Source organism: Scomber scombrus, chromosome 20, assembly GCF_963691925.1.
Source record: "Scomber scombrus chromosome 20, fScoSco1.1, whole genome shotgun sequence".
Classification (NCBI taxonomy): Eukaryota; Metazoa; Chordata; class Actinopteri; order Scombriformes; family Scombridae; genus Scomber; species Scomber scombrus.
Genome location: NC_084989.1, coordinates 20,250,618 through 20,272,238, shown reverse-complemented (window position 1 = coordinate 20,272,238; position 21,621 = coordinate 20,250,618). Strand labels below are relative to the sequence as shown.

The following is a 21,621-nucleotide window of genomic DNA, read 5'->3' as shown; positions in this document are numbered from 1 at the left end:
GTGCTGGGCCCGTGCCCATCGCTGGAATGAAAGGACAGGTGCCTCACCATAAAAATGCTCCATCATGTATGCATTCTGCAGTCTATGGTTGGACTGGAGCCCAAATCTGAAACCTTTAATGTCTTTTTGCACACAAGGTTTCCTCCTCAGTCAAGCCACTTTTGAAGTCCGTGTCATAACTCACCATGGCACGCTTTTGAAAATCCATACAAGGAGGTAAACAAACCAAAAACCTTTGAAGTCAAAGTGTTTTTCTTTCAATCTCTCCTGTGTTGTCTTTGAATCTATTCCTCCAATGCACCAAGGCATACAAAATCATTTTTCTCTGCTGACAATAAATTACTCTTATTTTTTTTTTTTTTTAAGTCCGAGATATGTTAAGAGACACATTTAGGGGCTATGAGAAGACACTGGTGCCATCGCTGTTGCCGTACAGGTCAGCCAGCTTTTTGAAGCGTGGTCCCCAGTTGCTGAGATAGTCATAGTTCTGATCTGAGTCTGTACTTAGTGATTCCAGTGAGCTTAGCGACTCTGCTATGGAGCCACTGCCTTCAAAAGCATATGTCTGCAGAGAGTCATAGGGTGGAGCTGACGGGTCCACATCAGCATCCTTAAGTCGCTCCCAAATAAACTCTCGAAACACCACATTGTCCGGCAGGGATTTATAGGTAGGACGAGTAGCTGATGGGTAATGAAAGAAGGTAGGCGTATCCGGTGTGACATCTCGCCTCACGTTGGGATCTCTGATGACGTTCAAATTGCGCAGAGTAACCATATCGAAAGCCTCCGTGTCTTCCTCTCCGCCGCCCTCGTCGTCGTAACGGACGATGTTTTCTCTGATGTCTCTCTCCTCCTCGAGAATCAGAGGCTCCTTCCTCCTCCGACGCATCGTCACAATTAACAGTACCATCACTGTGGAGAAAGGGAGAGATGATAGAGTCAATATTGACTGAAAACATTCCCGTACAACTGTGTGTGCCAGTTAAGAAGATGCAGGGATATGTTTAGAAGAACTAAAGACACCATTCCCAACCAGGGGTATTGTGGTATGTGATACTTTTGCAGTTGTCAGGGGTTACGTGGAAAGACTGAAATTGTGTTTTTGATTAAACAAATATATGCATATAGAGTCAACTGTAACACCAAGAAGAACACCACTACATGATGCAATAAAGACGCTTAGCAACAAGTAAGTAATGAATACACCATTGAAGTCAAAGTAATGGATAAACTACTATAACTAAAAATAGTAATAAATGATTGAAATAGATAGATAAAAGCAAAGATGAATGGTTGGAAGATGTAGCTTAAATAATAATCCTTGAAGGATAAAGCTAAAAGTGATGAATAAACTGTATCTATGATCAGCTAAAAGTAATGATAAATGGTTGAAAGGTATCTAAAATTAATAGATTATTGGTTGTAATAGCTAAATTAATTGATAGGCAGTTGAAATATTTAGCTAAAGGTATTAAATGAATAGTTGTAATAACTAAATGTAATGGATATAGAGATGAAATCAAGCTTTAGTCATTGTTAACCAAAACAGCCAAGTTTCATTGACACTTCAATAGTATGAGAACATAAAGGTTAAAAATATCCACTATTATATAATTAATAATGTTAAATAACATCCAGTTTATCAACACAATTTGGACCATGATGGATCAAAAAAAGGTTGGGAACAGCTGTACATGATACCAAAGGCAGTACTTTGCTAATTCTATCAAAATCTCTATAACTAAAATTACAATGCAATATATTGTGGCCTTCTGTGACTTCCACCACCTATATTTTGCTTCAAGACTTGTACAAAACTCCACCAAACTGGAATCTGTGGCCCTCTGAGATCTTACCAGCGACACTACTCCAGCCCCTGTTCCCCCTCCCATATATTATTGCTGAAAATAACTCTACGCCCAAGCAAACTGGCAAATGTCTAATGATCCTCTATCCATCAATGTCATGCCGGTGCCAGTGAAATATCGTTCCGTGGGCCCATATTTCTTTTCCTTCGCAGCATCGAGCTACTGCAAGCAGCAGAGAAAGAGGCCCAGGAACCAAATTCAAAAACCACTTCACAGCCTCTAATAAGGGAGCAAATGGAAGCAATGGAAGGGAGGAAAATGTCACATGGAAAGGCTGCAGGAGATGAATGGGTAGCTCTCTGCTGGCTGTTTGGTGACTGCTGGTACCCAACAACAGCAACACTAGTATTCCTACTCTACAGTTTTTTTGTGAAATACTTGGAATCCTCCCTCCAGTCTAAAAGCCACTGTTAATATCCCTGACACTGACTTTTTTGCACTTTGAGACTGAATGCGAAACGTTTCTTTGGAAGATTGTTTCCTCTGATTTTTGGGACTTGATTCATTCAAAATGTTATTCAATTCAGTGGGGCTTCTCCAAAGTGAATTACAAAGTGGCACATTGGAATAGAATATTCTCAGTGCTTTCCAGCAAAGCTCTTTAGGGTTTAATGCCTAGAAGGCAGCCACAATGCGTCACAGACTGGAAACAGGCCAACATCCAATCACGTCCTACTAGGATGAGCAGGTGGATGGCCAAGCATACAAATAGTCTGTCTATATCAGGTATCAAGGGTCCTGTAAGAAACGTTTTCCAGCTCAGGCAGTTTAGCAAACACATAACCATAATATGACAGAAGGCCCACTCTTCATAATACATTTAGCGATGATGTAAACTAAATGAGAAACAGAGGAGAAGGAGATCAATTCATTGTTACGATGGCTTTTGCTGTAATTGAATTATTTAAATGATCTACACTGCACAATTAATGGTGGACAAGGTGCGTTTTCTGTGTTGACCTTTTCCTACCAGCATGCATCATTGAATGCACTCTCTCATTAGAGTATTGTTTTTTTTTCCTATGCTCTGTGTGAGTCTGGTGGACCTCTGACTGATTATTCACTCATTTTATCACCCACACATTTCCAATGCTTCTGTACTGCAGTGCAGTTTCTGACTGAGATGCAAATCAGCAACTGTCATGCTGCCTGAAACAAAAGAAAGCTTCACCTTAAAGTACTAATTCCTGGTGGCAAGATGACGTTGGATGAATATATAAACTTATTGTTAACAGTAACTTTTTGTTTTTACTGATTACATTTGTTCGGTCTCATTATAAGCTTGTCAATCATCTGTAAAACACTTTGAATTTGACTAACCTGTACATAAGGTGAAAATATAGTTTGATTGATAGCTTTGACAGCACACATGGGTTACTGACTTCATATAAGGTATCCAACAATGTACTGCAACCTCAATGATACTTCCACAGCTAAACTAATTAATTGGATGTCCTTGTTTATGGAGAACGTTAATGGTGAATCTAAATATATTACATTTCTCAACTGATTGTGAAATACATTTAATTTTAGTACAGTATTAACTCTTTATATGACTGATTATGCTGCCACAGTTGAATGTTTGAAAGATTGATTTGATAGCAGACTAATTAACCAACTGTCCAAATATTAAGATCTGCAATGAAGTTGCATATCTAGAAAGACACATTTTTCTAGTTACACAGTACGTATGAGTTTTATTATATACAACTCAGGAACAGGTTAAGAAATGCATACACAGACAAACAAATATATATTATACTAATTCTGTGTCCCTGTTGTAATTATAGATTTACCTCATGTGTTACACTTTCTCTGTTCTCTTTCTTTTTGGATATGTAAAAATAAAAGTATTTTTGAGGACAGAAATTTGGGGGCATTTACATAAATGTATCCAAAAGAAAAAGTGTTTCCAGGCAACCAGCTAAACTCATCATATAAAACTGTTTTTGACAGTAACAGAGTGATATCTTCAGGGTTAGGGCTGCTTGGATCTCTAAATTTACAAAAGATCGTGGTTGAGGTGTGACTTTTAAAAATATTTTTTATATGCCAATATATTCTCTCAGAAATATCATATTTCTAAAAAAGTCACATTTCACTGTTACTTTTAAGCTAGTTAAATAAAAATAAATAAATAAAAATCTTACTTGATATATGGCCTTTGATTTCCTTTTTTATCAGCTGTAACTAATTTAAAATGAATCAAATTCACTGATAATGCAACTTTAAAATCATAATAACCATTCGTGACAGATTTGCTGATTTCAAAACATCCTGCATTTGTTCCGTCTTATGGCCTTTACTTTAATGAAAATGTGAGGTATTCGTTGACAAATTTAGATTCTTTGCACTGTCACACAATCATTGATTCATTATTGTCATGGACTCAGGAGCTAATAATATACCATGGGTGCTTCAAGGGCTACTTTAAGAGGTGCTTCTTGAGATGGTGACCCCTTCCATCAATAAACAGAAAAACCAACTACAGAGAGCCAATAAATCTTTAACAGCATCTGGCAGTGTGTTTGATATGAGTTATGGTATCGTTGACAGGGGTGTTTGACATGATCACATATACTGACCAGCTATCATGGTCAACATGGACCAGGTAAGATGGACCCTGTGAAAATGTCCCTGTGTTTATGGCAGAAGCTGTTTACCTTTTTGTTTACCCTTATTTGTTCTCCGTAGGCTTGTCAGCACCACTATTGCAGGCCTTGTGACCGAAACATGCAATGACATTTGGGCCTGTCTGAAAGTTTGGTGAAGTGTCGCCAAAGCACTCCAGGAAAGATAAAACTGTCTGTGTGCACTAGATAGCAAACACATTGTCCTAAAGGCTCCAGCAGACTACGGGTCTCAAATTCTTTAATTACAAATGATCATTCTCTGTTGTACTCCTGACCCTTGTAGATGCAGACTATCTCTTCCTAGCAATTGATTTGGTAAAGCTATGGAAGCAACAGTGATGGGGGTAATCTCTGCAAATGTAGTTTGTGCCAAAACCCTTTGAGATGGATGCCTTAATGTGCCTCCACCAGCTGAGCTCCTTGGGGAAGGTCAGTCATGTTGTAGCGGCAGATGAGGCCTTGCCCATTAAGACATATCTCCTACCGCACTACCCAGGACGACGCCTGTCAGAGGACAAGAGGGCCTTTAATTACAGACTCTCCTGAGCACACAGAGTTGTGGTTAGCCCATCTGTTGCACACATTGTGGTCAAACCTGCCTGCATTCTCTGCAACTATCCAAGATAATCTGGAGCACAGCAACAGCAAAGGCAGCGAGACCACACTCACAACGGTGGTGACCTCAAATGCCCTGTTCCACCAATCAGGACTCTGCAGGGAAAACTGAGTATCTGTAGAAGCTCCACAGATAAGGGAGACCTTTAAAACATACTGCAGTTCTCCCGCTGGCCAAGTAGCATGGCGGCATGGACATATTAACCAAAGCCTGTTGTGGTATCAGTAGTCATTAATGTGTAAGGATCATTTTAACATTGCAAAGCTAAATGAAACCACTTTACACACTACTGGGTCGTTAAACCTTTAATAATGTGTCACATTAAATGTGCTGGATAATGAATACAGGGATATCAGAGGAAAGTTTAATTTTTTTAAAAACACTGAACAGCACTAAAAACCAAGCGTTGTCACCACCAACCACGAGAAGAAAAGGGACAGTTTTGGAAATTAACAACTTTGTGTTTCTTTTCAGATACAGACTGCCCAGCCTGGATGGACTATACTCCCTTCTTCTACCAACTTTGCGTCAAGCATATGTTAATTATAAAGTTACACATATTATTGCATTGGAGCTATGGTTTGCATTAGGTATGGTTTGATTTCTAAGATAATGTTTTCTTAATGGATTTAATTAACAGATTAGGAAATTGAGGTTTACTGATTTTATTCTGTATTTTATATGGTTAATCAATATTGCAACCTCTAAGGGTTTCCTCACTGGTTCATGATGTGTTGATGACATTGGCGTTGGTGACAGAAATGAGTGAATATTCAATTTGTAAGCACATAATTTTCAGATATTCAATAAGAATGCAATTATCTCTCTTTTATTTGAAGGTCAGTTTTTCTCTCCACACAAAGGAGGATTTAGTGATGAGTGTGGTCCCTCAAAAGAGCCCCAAGGAGCCTATTTCTTTCAAACCTAGACTATAAAATGTTTTACAACTGTTGCTCTTCTTCTGCTTTTTGCCTTGCAGACAACTGCTGCTTCCTCTGTGTTCCTCTCAGCCCTGTAGCCTGGTTGGCCCGGCACTTTTCTTCTTTTTTCTTATGACTAAAAGCTGAGAGCTCCACAAAAAGACTCAAGAGGCAAAACACTGTTAAGAAAACTAAGCAACAGGCCAAGCAACACTGTTTGCCAATTCAATTTATACTTTTTCATAATCTCCTGTTTTTATAGTGTGGTTAAATTAAAAAAAAAAAAACACTTCTCCAAGGAATCTTCTGAGTAGTTTAGAGCTTCATAAATCCAACTCTGCTGCATGCCACTGACTACACCTAGAGACTGGGACACCTGACTTCTGTGTGTGTCAAGCGGCCTCAGCTAGTCTGAGACTGGATTCATCCTCCTGAGAAGCAGTGAACCAAAGCTTATTCACTGAACCTACTGCTATGATTCTCATCTGGCTGTCACTGTGACGACCCACAGATAACCGAGTCCCCTTGCTCGGAGCTTTCCGGGAAGTTCGCCCATCATCAAGTCTTCATCACCAACGAATCAGTAGGAAAACTATTTAACATGCTTCTGCCTCAGAGTTAATGCAATGAGCTATTCAACAATTGAATTTTATTGGCTGTAGTTAAAGTTTTGCCCCTCATTGCATGTTTGAATTTTGATAACATTAATTCAATAATGTATTCATTCTGTTGGCAATATATATTTGGCAATGTAGATATGCTTGGTGTTTTCCATTCATCCTTATCCCATGGTAGTCAAATAAATATCTTTATTTATGGCCAAATTGTTGTATCTGTATATTCCTTTCTGTCAGAGATGAAGGTCACTATGTTACAGTATGATATAAGACTCATTAATTTAATTTAATTATTTTTCTTAATTAATGAATTATTGGTTAATACATAAATCAATAAAGGTGGTCACTCCATTAATTTTACAAGTTCCTACATATAACACTATGGTACACTGTGTGAAGCGCTTTTTAAACCAGCAAACCTGAAATAAAGGAATAAAGCCGTCCATTGAAGATCATTTCCCAGGTAAGAGAAAATTATTTTTGTTTTCTGGCTGTGTGACATGATGTCTGTGAGCATAAAAAGATGAAATACATGGTGTTATAAAGTGGTCCATAGTTTTACTGTAGTTTGAAGTAAGCTTTGCGCTTGTCACACAATGGTTAGGCTACCATAAAAGTCACAATTAATCTGGTCTATTGTTAAACTTGGTGTTGGATTGAAGTCCTAAATTTGCCAAGATTATTCCAGAAACCTGAGCTTCAAACACAGGAAAAGCGACTTCAAAGGACTTAAATCAAGATACCAATTACTGTATACGTTTATACAAATTGAATGCTCTTTCTTATCCCATATCATGATTTGAGTTTGTTTAGTGGTCAAAGAGAAATTCAAGCAAATCATTTAGTTGTAATCTTCTATTGTTGAATATTTAGAGAATCACACACATTTATCAATGTGTTTTGTCTTTGTGACTTAAAGGAATTACACTAAAACAACCTATTATTCAAATTACCTATGTGATTAAATTGTGTTTATCCAAAATATGGCAAACTCAGCTGCCAAGATGTCAAAACACACCAACTAAGGGGAAGACACTGAAGCCTGAGAATCATTATTAACTAAAATGACTAAGAATCTCTTACCCAATTATGCAGACCAAATCCAAGATCCTAATTCTGAAACATTGAACGCTCAGATGCCAGAGCTTGATGGTTGTTACTTGACTTAAATTCCAAAAACTTTAAAATATGTGGCTAAAAGAAAAGCAGAAGTAGAAAACTTAATCAAAAAGTTATGATTTGTAGTTTTTAATATAATAAACCCACACTCAACTCTACACCCTGGAGATGGGCTCGTTATTTCAAGTGTGCAATGGTTATGATTCATGATTGGACTGAATAGAGGGGTTAAGTATATGTTTGAAGAGTATAAATCATAAGGTGTTTATGATATGTGAGCATTTATAATATGTGATACATGGTTGGTCAGCTTATAATAGCTCCAGGGCTTGGTGGATTTTTCAAGGAAAGACAATGAGCTCCTTTGCTTTCACCCTTTTTTTGGCTCTCCTCCTGCCTGTCATATCTTTGTTACTCTGCTCTCCTTCCTCCTCTTAAAGTAGGTGTCCCAGAGGTTTTTTTCCACTAAACAGTAAAACAGACCACTGCACACACATTACTTTGAAACTATCTTGCTTACAACACCAAGCACCAGACCAATGTGTAAGTACACAACACATATCACTGATAATTGATGTATCACTTATCCTATAGGGTCAGGTTTTATTGTACACTTCTCACAGTCATTACATGTCATTTCTGACACATATAATGCCCATACCCGAATGTTAGCTAATGCACTTGGAAATTAATGGCTTTCTAAATACGTTCCCCTTGACAACGGACTATGTTACCCCTCCTTTGTATGCTACTCACCATCAGAATCAAATCGAGCTGCAAACCTTTCCCAGATGTTCTCTTTGTGGTCTTTATACTCTTTGCATTGTTTATCGAGGAGGGTGCTATGCTGCTAGACCAAATGGATATAAGTGATCGATATCCATTTCTATAGTTCTGTGACAGTAAGGGACAATTATGATTTTGGCTGCTATGATAGTGTTTGAAAAAAATCTATTGACCATCTGAACAAAAGTTTCATTTTATTGGCTTGTTTTTTTCCCCGAACATTTCGGATTTAAGATAACATAAGAGATAAGATAATATAACATAAGATAAGATGTATCTTTATTGATCCCCCTTGGAAGCAATTTAAATTGACACAGCAGTACACAGGAGTGGAAGAAAAGTAGCAGCATAAGAGTGAAAGTGATCAAATAAATATAATAAAATACTATATACATTAAACATTCTCTGTGTTAATAAATCTGCAATGCATACATGTGCAATATGCAGAAGTTCCTGAGATTATATATACATGTGTGCAAGGTTCCTGGTAATAGTAAAGTGTAATGTTCCTGGCATTAACATAATAAGTACAGCATCAGTATTTTTCAGTGTGAGTGGTTTGTACTTTTTAATTTATGTGCAATTTATTCGCTCAAATTATTATAAAAGACCTTATAAAAGTGCCTTATAAAAGCACTAACACACTTTGTACCTACAGCTGGCATGATTAAAAATGTAAGGATGGAAGAAAAGTTGAAAGAAAATAAAGATGTCTAGACAAATGAAGAGGTTTCATGCCTCCTCAACAACATGACAGACATCACTCTTCCTCATGGATGACACTGTCTATTGCAACAAAGGCAGTCTGCGCTACGGCTTGAAGAGGGGTATTAAAACAATCAATCAGCAAACGCAAAAAAACCTCCATGTTGCTGGCTAAAGTAATTACTACGTCTTACTCTTTATCAGTGCTGCTACATGTTTACTTCATGATTCAAATAGCTTTCATGGTGTCTTTGTTGTTGCTGATGCCATCTGTATCTGTCCAGATTATGTGCCTGTGCTTCTTTACTGTCTTTTCAACAATCCTGTTTTTTTTATTTTCTCTGTATCCTTTTATAAGCTCTTACCATTCCCCCCCTCCCTTTCCCCTAATTCCCTTACAAGAGGTCTTTTTAGCTTGTGCCAGGCTGTCATTATGAAGACAAATGATATCTTAATTGACTAGTTCCATTTTTTAAAAAGTGATGATTTTCCTTTTTTTTTTTTTTTTTTAGCATGTCAACCGGTGTTGTAATGATAGCTAATAATTACACCGTTTAAACACACAAGCGTGCTGCGGTTAGAATGTGCACAGTCAAGCTTAAAGATCAGATTTTGAAAAACAAATTGGGTTCGTCTGCTCTCTCAATACAGACACATAAATTTAGACACAGACAGGGGACTAAAACAGGAGTGAGACAGTAAAATAAGAGCCGGATGAATGGACATGAAGATTTATAGAATGAGTCTGATCAGCAATACTCAGACAGAAATAACTGTCTGGAGATTTAGAGTGCTATGTAATGTCCTAATTGGCCCTCTAGAGGATTGAGCAATACCTGACCTGTACTAGGAAATAAAGGCATTTGATCTTAACAAGATAATGATTGTCTCAGTAGTTTGAATGTATCATCCAAAAGTGACATCATTAAAAACAATAATTTACAAAAAACTAACTTATACCCAGGCATTTAAAGGATTGTTTCTGCAAGGACTAGAGGACAAGCTCAGTAATTAAATCTAAAAATATCAACTGATGATTAATGACCACCTAGCTTTTGAGTGCGTAGAAGCTCAATGTGCATACAGTGAAGTGTGGTTTAAAGGCAGGCAGGCAGGTGGAGAAATTAAATGACACACTTTGTACCAACTGTTTTGATTGACAGATTCAAACACAACTGATGAATAGACCGGTAGAAGAGTGGCACTCTGAAGAGCTCTCCACACACGAAATGCATTGTAGTCATTAGACTCAGTCATGATGACAGATAACTAGAATTGCTGTAGCTGATAGAAGTGTGTATTTCTCTAACCTGGTGAGAAAGAGAAATTGATGGAGGAAAGAGGAAAAAGAAGAAGATCTAAGTCTTAAATTGACAGCACCTGAGGACGGCAGCAGCGAGAAGCAGCTCAGGTCTTATTCTGGATCGTGTCTCATCCTACACAATACAATCACATGCAATCATAGCCTCAATTGCTACCTACAAATTGAAAGAGGTCTTGATGGAAGACCATCAAGAAAGATCAGAATAAAAGATTGGACAGAGCGGTCACACATGGACTATTAATACCAGGGAAGGAGGAGCTGCTGTGAGAGAGAGGAGGATGAATATGCACAGAGGAAACACACAAAAGAAGGAAAGAGGCTGATCCAATTGAGCAAAACAGACAGATGGGGACAGCTAAGGACACACACATACACACACACATATTCACACACACAAACGGAGAGACAAGCGACTTGGAGGTATATTAAACTGGAGGCCATTAGTTCTAAGTCTGTGGCCTGAGGCCACGCTGTGCGGAGTAGAGCCAGCTTTCATTAGCAATGCTGGGTTCAGGGTTGTGCAGCCACGTATTTCCCCCTGTTGCTCTTTTGAAGTTTTCATTTGTCACAAAAAGTATTCTCCGTCTCAATAAAAGAAGGAAAACTTTAAGGAGACTGGAATAAAAGGCAAAGTTTGACCCCATCAAAGAACTCATTTCAGCTATTGAATACGCTGTTTAGATCCTCCTCAGCTTTCAATGAAGATCACCTAAGCGTTAAACTATGACTCTGCCCTCATACAGTAACGCTTTGTCTGTGGGTTTTATGAGCAACAATGCAGAGCGTAGGTGATGGCTCAGTACCGCATTATCTTTGAGAGTATGCTAATCAATTCTCATTTACAAGTATCGTTACTAACATCTTAACATATGGTGTAACACTAGAAAGCAGAAGCAGTGTCTGTCCTTGAAATGCAGCTTTTCTATGACCTCCATAAAATATTATAATTAAGTTAATAAAATACACTGGAACATATCGAGGGAAGCCACCATGAGAGTTCCCTTAGAAGGGGAATGATCTAAAATCTCATCACTGTCTCGGGCTGCCTTCAGGCAATGCCTTCTCTCAATGAAAATGCACATCATTACACTCTATTTTTTAGTGTGGTGTGCTTAAGCGCAGGAAGTCTGCCACGTAAATGACAAAAACTCATAATTGGTAGTGCTGGAGACTTAACATAAACAATGCATTGCGAATGGATAAAATCTGGAAGACCCCACTATACAAATATAGCCAGTGCATCTTTTCTTCAAATATTCTTATTTTCTTATATTCCTGAAAGGCTGGATGAACAGAATTAAATATTTTACAAAGGAGTCAAGGTAACAGCCTTTGGTGACCTAAAAGATATTCTCTCAGTTTTTAGTTTAGTTTAGCCAACTGGGCAAATCACAGAATTCATTTTATCATTTGATTAGTCCAGCTTAATAGTCAGGCAAACAAAAAATATTCCAAAATCTATTTAATTCATCCTTTTGGCAGAATTTCAGTGGTGTTTTACTTGTCAACACAGGCTTCTCATCAGAGTTGGCTAACCTAGGTCATGTGTATTTACCAAAGAGGAAATATGAGGGGAGGATATCTCCCCCCAGCTTTGACCTGTGCAAGACCTCACTATGCAACTCAGCTTATTCACTTATACTGAGCTGGGTTAAGAATTCAAAACAGTGAAAATAAGTCTGAACTGGTTGTCAGTACTGAGGTACAGTGTTAGGTAATGCCGCACTACATTTACCTTAATTAAAATTTGAATTGGATTATTAAAATTGCAGATGTCCAATCACACAGACATCCCAATCATGGACATTCAACACAGTTCATATTTGCATATCACTAATCAGCTTGGCTGCAAACACACCTTTCAAGCCAAAAAGTGTAGATTTTCTGCTCTGCTGTCAGAAGCTTGTGACTGCATAACTGTGATTCTTTCCAAAGATTTACTCTTCGCTGAGATCCACTTTGCTTTGCTTCACCAAGCTAAATATTTGCTGCTCACACTAATATCTGTGTGGACAGTCCATGCCTTGGCTCTGGTCAGTCATGGTTTCTGTGCTTGGCAACATCAGCTGCTACTAGCTGCTGATACTGGTGGTTGTTTTATTGCTTTTGCACAGGCCTGCTTTTAAGATGATGATTCTTGGTGCTAATTTCTACTTAGATCCTGCTGCCATCTATCTATGTGCAGTAATTGAATTGACATTAATTGTGAATGAAAGTTCTTGTAGTGAGCTCAGCTCATTTTGTTTTAGTTGTCATTTAAAGGGGCAGTGTGTAGAATGTAGTAGCATCTAGTGGAACGGACTTGGCAGAAAGGATGTTTTAATCAGTGTATAATCCCATTAAAATAAGAATTGTTGTGTTTTAGTTTGCTTGGATTGAGACCTTTATATCTACATAAAGAGTGGGTCCTCTTCCACAGAGGCAGCCATGTAGCACTGCCATGTTTGTACAGTAGCCTAGAATGAACAAACCAAACACTGGCTATAAAGAGGGCTTTTAACTTTTTTTCGCAAGTTTTGCGGCCATGATAGGTTCTACTACGCACTCAAAAAGGGAGGAGGGGTTTTCAGTTAGTTGCAATCTACAAACCCACCACTAGATGTCACTAAATCATACACACTGGACCTTTAATTGATGGTATTGGCCAGCAGGAAAGCAACACGATGGTCTGACAAACCCGTAAACATTGGTTCGAAACCATGCTTTAGTTGTTGTTAAACTGTTGGATATAATGTTAAACAGTGTAGTTAGATATGAACAATGGCCAAAATGGTACAAGTTTGGTAAAAATGAAACACAAATGAATCTCCTCTACAGTGATCACTTGGAAATGTGTACACAACTTTTTCAGTGTAAAAATAAGGAGGAAAAAAAAGTTGTTTTTAGATGGACTTATGTTTCTGACAGTGAGGTCATATAGATCTTACCCAGAAGTGTGATGATGCAGCCTAAAATAGCGAGGAGGGCACCAGTGCTCAGGCCAGTCGAAGTGTATGCCACAGCTCCACATGACAAGGCCACACCGTCAGAGTCACAGTCACACACACGCACTGAGAGTGTGTTTGTGCTGCTAAGGGCAGGACTTCCACTGTCCACGATCAACACAGGCAGCCGATACATTGGCTGTTCCCGTCTCCTGAAACCCCCTCTTTTTGTCAGTATGGACGCTGTGTTGTCTGCAAAACAGAGTAAAAGTGCAGCTTGGTCAGTCATAGAAATAAAACCCTGGAAAACTATATTTAATTACAGGTTTATTGGCTTCAAATGAACAATGAACTTCATATATATGACAAGCAGGAGTCTTAACTTCTATTCGGTAGTGATTGCTATGCTTTGGTTGAGCAGTTTGAAATGATTTTTTACAGTATTTAAAAGCAAGAATGCTGACAGATGGTGTCACTAACACAATTCATTATATGACACACTGTGGTGTCGCTCCCTGGTCTTGACCACCTGTTGGCTAATAACAAGCTTTGGTCTGATGATAAAAATCTTATACGAAATTTCCGGGTATGAGAGAAAGAGAGAAAGAGGAGAACAATGTGCTATTGCACCAGCTAAAAAAAGGCATTTCATGACAACTATATCAATAGATTAGAAATGCGCTTTTCAAATTGAGTACTCACAACTGAAATGTAGATTTTTTGCCTTGAAGGACAACTCCTTTGTTTTCCTTAGTGATATTGAGATTTTGCTCTTTGCTTTTGCTCACAGAGAAATCTTAGAACGAGGGAAAGATGAATATAGAGATAGGATCTCTTGTAAATGCCACATTAGTAAAACCAGCACAAAAACACAGTTGGTGGGTAACAACAACAGCGATGGGTTGAAAAAAGAACATTAAAATATTAAACAAATATAGTAAATGTGAAACATTCAGTCGTTTCTATTATTCGTCCTTAAAGAACATCTGTGGAGAGCAAGGCGGAAAACACACACAAGTAAAATAAGACATCATATGTCTCATTTGAAAACAATGGGCATTAATATAAATCTATAAAATCTTCCACTCTTCAGGGCCTTCCACAAGTTTTTTGGAACCTGGCTGCAGGGATTTGCTCCCATTCAGCCACAACAGCATTAGTGAGGTCAACCCAATGTTAGGCCATAAGGGCCTTCTGCGTATACCAACCCGGTGTCCTGTGGAATTATGTTCATTTTGGACGACTCCACACATTCATGATGTCAGTTCACTGCCAATGCAGGAAGAAGTGTGCCCTTTATGTAACGAGGCAGAAAGTAAGAGTGTGGAGGTTGGGGTGGTGGATGGGCATAGGTCCAACTTTCATTCAGGAGATTGGAGTTGTGTTCCAACCTTTAACCCAAACTCTTCCCAAACTTTATGAAATGTTTTGTACCAACCTTTAACCACTCTCCTTTAGGGAGTTTTACATTTTGGGAAATTTGTGCAATTGCCAAGAGTAATACAACAAGAACAATTTCATATTTTTTCTATTAAACATGAAGCAAGTGCCAGAGAAAGATTAGCTTAGCTTAGCATAAAGACTGGAAACAGGGCATAACAGCTCATCTGGCAATGTCCAAAAAACTAAAGCTCACTAATTCATGTGTTAAATCTTGTTTTCTTAAGGCTCACACAAACAAAAATGTAAAAAATGACAAGTAGTAGTAGTAGTAGATGTAGAAGTGACTCAGTTGACTGTCTCCTAGCTCTAGCTTCACATTTAATGGACATATATGAAGGCAATATCAATCTTCCTATATAACGCTCAGCAGAATAGCAAGTACCCTTATTTCTCAAAATGTGCTTCTCAAAGAGTCTTTTTTTTTTTTTTCTCGACAAAGCTATCAAACACAGTGTCACAGCCAAGTTGCTCTTAATCCGCTGAGAGGTTACCTTAAACATGCAAGTCATCATATAACACATGTCTGCACTCCAAAGGATTACAGTGGCACAACCTGGCTGCCGCTGCTCCTGCTGATATGTAACATGGCAGCCTCGGCCAGGCTTCCACAATGTGTGAACAAAACACTCAACACAGGGTATTACCTCAGAGAGTGTATCAGCACTGCTGTTTTTAAAGCAGCTGAGATGCATGTAAGTGACCGATGATGGAGTCAGGCACAATTGACTTTAAAGTAACATGCAAATGAACACTCAAGTTAGCCTATAGGATACGCATATTTTCTTCATCCGCCCACTGCTTAGCTTGTAGGTGGCGAGCAAATCATTGTTTTGTATTAGCTTATGCTCAGGTTAAAGTTACAATGTGATCTAGTACACAGAGACAGTATACTAAACAGAAAAAGGCTGCGGCTGGGTGGATTGCGGCACAAATTGAGTTATCTCAGATGTGCTCCAGTTGCAGCGGAAAGTTTGTCTTTGCATTCAGTTTTGATGAAGAATTACAAAATACAAAAAAAGGGTAGTGAGGGCATTGTCATAGCAGAATTATGGTTTCATTTGGCTTGGCCGGGCTTGCCGAGAGGCACCAGTTACTCTGTACTTCTCCTGAGTCAGATTGCAGAGTAGATTGTGTCCAGATACAGAGCTGATATACAGAGCAGGAATGAGCGATGGTCAAAGTGTCAATTGCATTGCTGCTAGGCTCAATTTGAAGGAAGTAAGCAGCAAATACTTCACAGATAAACTGACCAACACCTTTTACAGACTCCAAAGGCCACCAGGAATTTTATGAGGGTCTTTTTGATTAAGCTACTGAATGCCACAAGGTTGATCTGACAATTGGAGCTTTAGCAAGGACGAAGACGTGTATAATTAATTATGATGAGAGAGACTTCTATCAGATAGTAAAATGAATACATTTTAACCTGCGACCACAGATAAACACAAAATAACGGCAAGACCAGTTAGCCCGAAGGCAAAATAAAAGAATAACACTGAGGGGTGGCTCACCCTTGTTATCTCGTAGAGTGAAGTTGAGATTGCCGGCAACAGGTGCAGCCAGGGAAAAATAGAAGCGATGACCGCTCAAAGGTTCGTCCTTGTCCACGGCGCTGATGGTCTGGATCACCTGAAAACAAAGGGAACAGAAAAAACACATTAAAGATTAGTTACCTTGTTGATCTTTACCTGCTGTTGGCTGATTAGGTATTAACCGAAGCTGTAAAGTGTTTAATGTTCGCACACGCCGAAATCTATCTGTTCTCGTTCCTTATTGAATCAGTTTGAGTGAAGCGCTGTCGTCAAACCTTTGTATATGCATCACTTTCCACTCTGTCATAGATTTATATACACAGCACCATAAACTTTCTTAAAAAGGCCAAGCAACAGTGTTAGTGAACCGGAGAAAATCAACTTGATTCTGATTTATAGAAAAGATTTGCTTTATAATGTTTGGCTGTGGTTTTGTGTAATTTATCTATTGAAGTACAGTAAGTGCTTATTTGGCAAAGGCTTGGCAACCTCTTAGGGATGAAGTGTTTTCTTTTTTAAGAAGTGCTTTCTCCAAAGCAGATCATTGCCCAATGACTACTTTCTCAGCCTCCATACCTTGACATTAACATATTTAGTGATAACTTCCAATTTCATATGACTGCACATTATTCACATTCTGCTTATTTACATATGTAAAGCACAATACGATGTACCTGCATGCAATGACCACCATATATAAGATAAATACAATGTCAGGTCAGACCACTGACTTTTGCATTATGTTGTTATGTTGATGATGTTCAAAATAAATGCATATGCTTGGCAGTCAGGCATTCCTACTTCATTATTACAAGTATGAAAATGACTCATGATAAGAACTGCTCTTGCTTGAGGCAATGCAAGATAAGCATTCATATCTGTGAGTTAAACAAGTGAATGCTATTTGTTTCGGCCCACTTTATTTTGCCTCTGAACCAAGGACTAAACAGAATCCTGCTCCCTTTATTATATGGCCGTGCTGACAACCATAAATAACGCAGAAAATCAAATTAGCAAATAAACCAATTTATTTACACCCACCAGCATGTACTGTTATTCATACAAATGTGGTGTATCTGAAAATCAAGTTATCTCTTTTCAGTAAAAAAAAAAAAAAAGAACCACTAAGCTCTAATTTCAACATCTTATATGCAGCAGTGCTTAGCACCAGCAAGAAGGGAGAAAAAGAAAAATCTCACTCAGTACATGCCGTACAAGCCGGACAAGTATATCACGTACAAATATGCCATATGGACAACCAATGATAGCCACCACGACGGCCATCAAAGTGGGTGTTACTGCAGCAGTGTCCTTACAAATTTAGATCAAGCGTCCTGAATCCTTTGTAGGCAATCTAGAAACTCAACCCTAGAGCAACTCACACCCGTGGACGGGATCCAAGATATTCTTAAAAGCAATTCACACTAAATTATCACATATCCTGGCCCCAAACAGCTCGGCGACTAACATCAAGACAAAAACAAAATAAAATAAATAAATAAAAAAAGTAAAAAAGGGTGAGAAAAAAGCCAGTGATCCATCAGGGCTGAGACATGGATTATCAGTTGTCAGCTGTGATTAAATGCTGCTAGTTACAAGCTGTCAGGTATTAGGGGTTGGTGTAGGTGGTAAACGACATCCTGCCAATTATTAAAACTGGCAGGCGGGGTGAAAATTCATGAATATTTTACTCTGTTTCTTAACAAAATTAAAATAGTTGCTCTTTCATCAGAAGAAGTAATCACAAAGTGTGCTTTTTTTTTTTTGTTCATAGTTTAATATTGCAGTGCGAGAGGAGGGAAGATTATACGGGGAGCGGAGATGGAGAGTGCAATGCCAAAAAAAAAAAAAAAAGGTTATCTGCTACAGTTCAGGAACATTTCAGATATCTAGTGAATACACACACACACACACACACACACACACACACACACACACACACACACACACACACACACACACACACACACACACACACACACACACACACACACACACACACACACAGATCTGATGTTTGTGTCAGCACCAGATCAGTGACGGCTAGATGCAACATTTGAGAACCTAAACATTCAGTGTATGCATGCTCTACCCCTGCATGTCATGAAAGCCGCCATTGATCCCTGAATCATAATAACTCATGTGCCTCTCACTCTGTTATGGAAATTTCACATCAGATAGAAATGTCTCTCTGTGGTTCTCACACCGACGATGAATCCTATACACAATTTGAACCCTTTGATGTCCTTTGAATATTGCAGATGAATTCGGAGCTTATCTCTAGGAAGGTTTCCGTTCCTCACTGCTGAGGAAAAGGACTGTAAATCATCCTTAAATCAAACACTTTGTAATGTATAATGCCTTTCATTAGTGTGGCTCTGATGCACGGCGTTCCAGAGAACCTTTGGTGGGGAATTCTCTAATGGGTTGAGTAGGAGACAGGAGGGGAGAGGCATGGATGTAGACATAAATTCTCAGTGAAAGACATTAACAGCTGCAGCAGACTGGTGCCTGTCGCAAGGCAAGACTGAGGAGGCCTATGAATCACAGAATTAAAGGTTTTTTGAGTTTACACATGGCTGCACTTCAGATCAAAAAGGATATAAAACGACAAAGGTGTCTCTATTTTTCCGTCCTTGAACATATATATAACCGCTAACAATGATGACATTTCTGGATGGCCTCACTTATCCTGAAAAAAAACTATGAAATATTAAACGACAATGCCAGAGGCTGTGAATAAACAAGTAAAAACTGCCCAACACACTGCAATCCACAACACACTCAAAACTAACAGAAAAGTTGGAGCTGCAGTGTTGTTGTTTGTAAGGTTGCTTCGCCTTGTTGTCAACAACTGAGCGTGTAAGATGAAGGTGACGGTACGCCCTGTAATTAAGTGATGAAGTTAAACCAAGCTGGGATTGTCCATCAGATAAGGTGACACATGACAAACTATGATTAACACTTCTAGCATCTAATTATAGTAAATGCTCTTTTTTTCCTCTTTTGTAGCACCACATATAATTATAAAAAATGTATAAAAAATGATATGATATGATAATGAATGAGAATAATAGATGTGAGCAGGGTTCGGTATCAAGACTCACAACCTTTTGAGCAACTACGGAAATGTGTCCATTCTAGCATAAAGTATTTAAAAGTGTCAAGTAATGAAAGTTGGACAGACTCTTTTTCTATCTTAGAAATATATTATTTAACACTGATTCAGTCAGAAATTCGGAATATTTTATTAGATTAAAAAAAAAACTTGGGTATAAAATTTCATTACTTTTTGAGCACCAACTGATGCATGCATATAAATTTAAGTATTCAAAAGTTGGCATTGAGTTTAAAGTTTGCATTGAATACTTTTGGCCTGAAAATGGCCACATTTTTCTAACTCTGTGTATTTTTTTAAGGCTAAATTATTTGTTTTGTTTTATGATTTATTCTCCCAACTAAGTTCTGAATTAAGTTCGTATTGGTACCAAAATTCAGGCTTGAGCTAAACTATCACAGATCAAATAGTGATTAGTAATTTTTATTTTATTTAAACAGGGACAGTGTGCAATAAAATATTAACCTTGTATAAAACAAGGAGAGATGCATTGCACTGGGTTTTAGCAAGTTGCTATTTTCTGCCCGTAGTCCCTGGGTCCCAGGAACATACAATAAATTAAAATCAATAACAGAATTCACAAAGTTGTGCAAAATTGCAATGAAAAAAATTATCAACACACACAATTCCCACATCTTAAAAGCAATTTGAATATGTCCCCCCCATCAAACACACACACAAGCTCACAAGTCAAAACTGTTCACTCAGTTCTCGTTACTCCACAAATCACATCCTGCCATCTAAAATCTGTTTTCACCAGTTTGCCTTTCAAACTTAACAATCAAGATTTAAATCTCCCAAATGGCAGAAGTGTGCGTATGTAACCTGCATCGCCCATAATTCACTGCACCTACGACACAAAGCATCTCATATACTGATGTTTCTGTGCTGACTTAGACTGGCTGGAGCGACACATTGAAATGTGGCCTCCATAATGAGGACAGTAATGTCAGCTAATGTTGCGTGGCAAGACTGCATTACTTTGAGGTGTGAAAAAAATCTGACTGATAACAGGCTTGAATTCCCCCTCTTTGACACCAGCAAAGAAAAACACTGCACCGCATTTAAAAAAATCTACTCCTTTAGTTATCTAATATTTAAAGTGGAGTTACGAGAGTTACATTGTCTTAATAGTGTAATTATCGCATAGTCAATCGGATTTGACTGGCTTTGTTGTGAACAGTCTTTCATTTAATCCACCTAAAGCACTGTTGGCAGATGAGTCATACAATAAGATCAAGCCAGCACTTGAAAGTTGAACTAAGAGTATAAATAAGCATTGCATCAAAAAGGTGGTACTCGTTGCCATGGCGATGTGACAGCTGTCCCCAGGGGTTGTGTTGATGAAGGAAGTGGTGGGCCTGCCGTTTTCACACCCCTCACTCTGCGCAGCTCCGCGGCAGCTTCCCATGACATCGACGTCCCTGAACATCACCCACATGTGACACCCATAACTTTGTTCAGTGACAGATCAACATACACCCCCCCTCCCCTTCCAAACACCCCTCACCCCCCGCTGTCATCAAATACACGCACACACAAGTTTGAATACGTTGATTTCTTTTTCTTTTTAAAGCTGCCTCTCTCATTTCATATCGATTATCTGAATAATTTCCTGAGATTCTTTTTCATATGTTTGTCGTTGGCGTGATCCTGACAAGCCAGAGCTACAGTACTTAATCTGCAGAGATCTCCTCATGAGATCTGATATTATATTTGCTCCATATTCTGTCTTTTTATAGAACGCACAGTACGCTGCACACGCACTAATGTTTTTCCCGTGTTTTTTGCACCTTTACATATTTGTTTTCATCTCCCACCTTGATGCAACACCTATAATGAACTGATAATTTGGTCGAGGACAGAAGGTGTGAAGATATATTTTGCTCTTTGAGTGATTGATGTGGAAGTTGAGGCAGTAGTTAAATATGTAAGCAGTAAGTTAGGTGTTTTTTTTATTCAGAGAAAAAGTAAGAAAAGGGGGAACCATCATGTTCTTGACTATCCCCAGTGTTC

At 38.4% G+C, this 21,621-nt stretch overlaps 1 protein-coding gene across 2 annotated transcripts in view; it reads right to left on the bottom strand.

Moving 5' to 3' along the window:
• Window positions 1-397: 397 nt before the first annotated feature.
• The window catches only part of LOC134001957 (cadherin-7-like), a 101,484-nt gene continuing 80,260 nt past the window's right edge, over window positions 398-21,621 (bottom strand). For both annotated transcript variants that reach the window (XM_062441165.1, XM_062441166.1), the window contains 3 exons: window positions 16,467-16,584; window positions 13,516-13,764; window positions 398-912 (listed from right to left, as the gene is read on the bottom strand). In XM_062441165.1, the coding sequence (XP_062297149.1) occupies window positions 398-912; window positions 13,516-13,764; window positions 16,467-16,584 (882 nt within the window). The remainder of the gene's footprint in view (window positions 913-13,515; window positions 13,765-16,466; window positions 16,585-21,621) is intronic.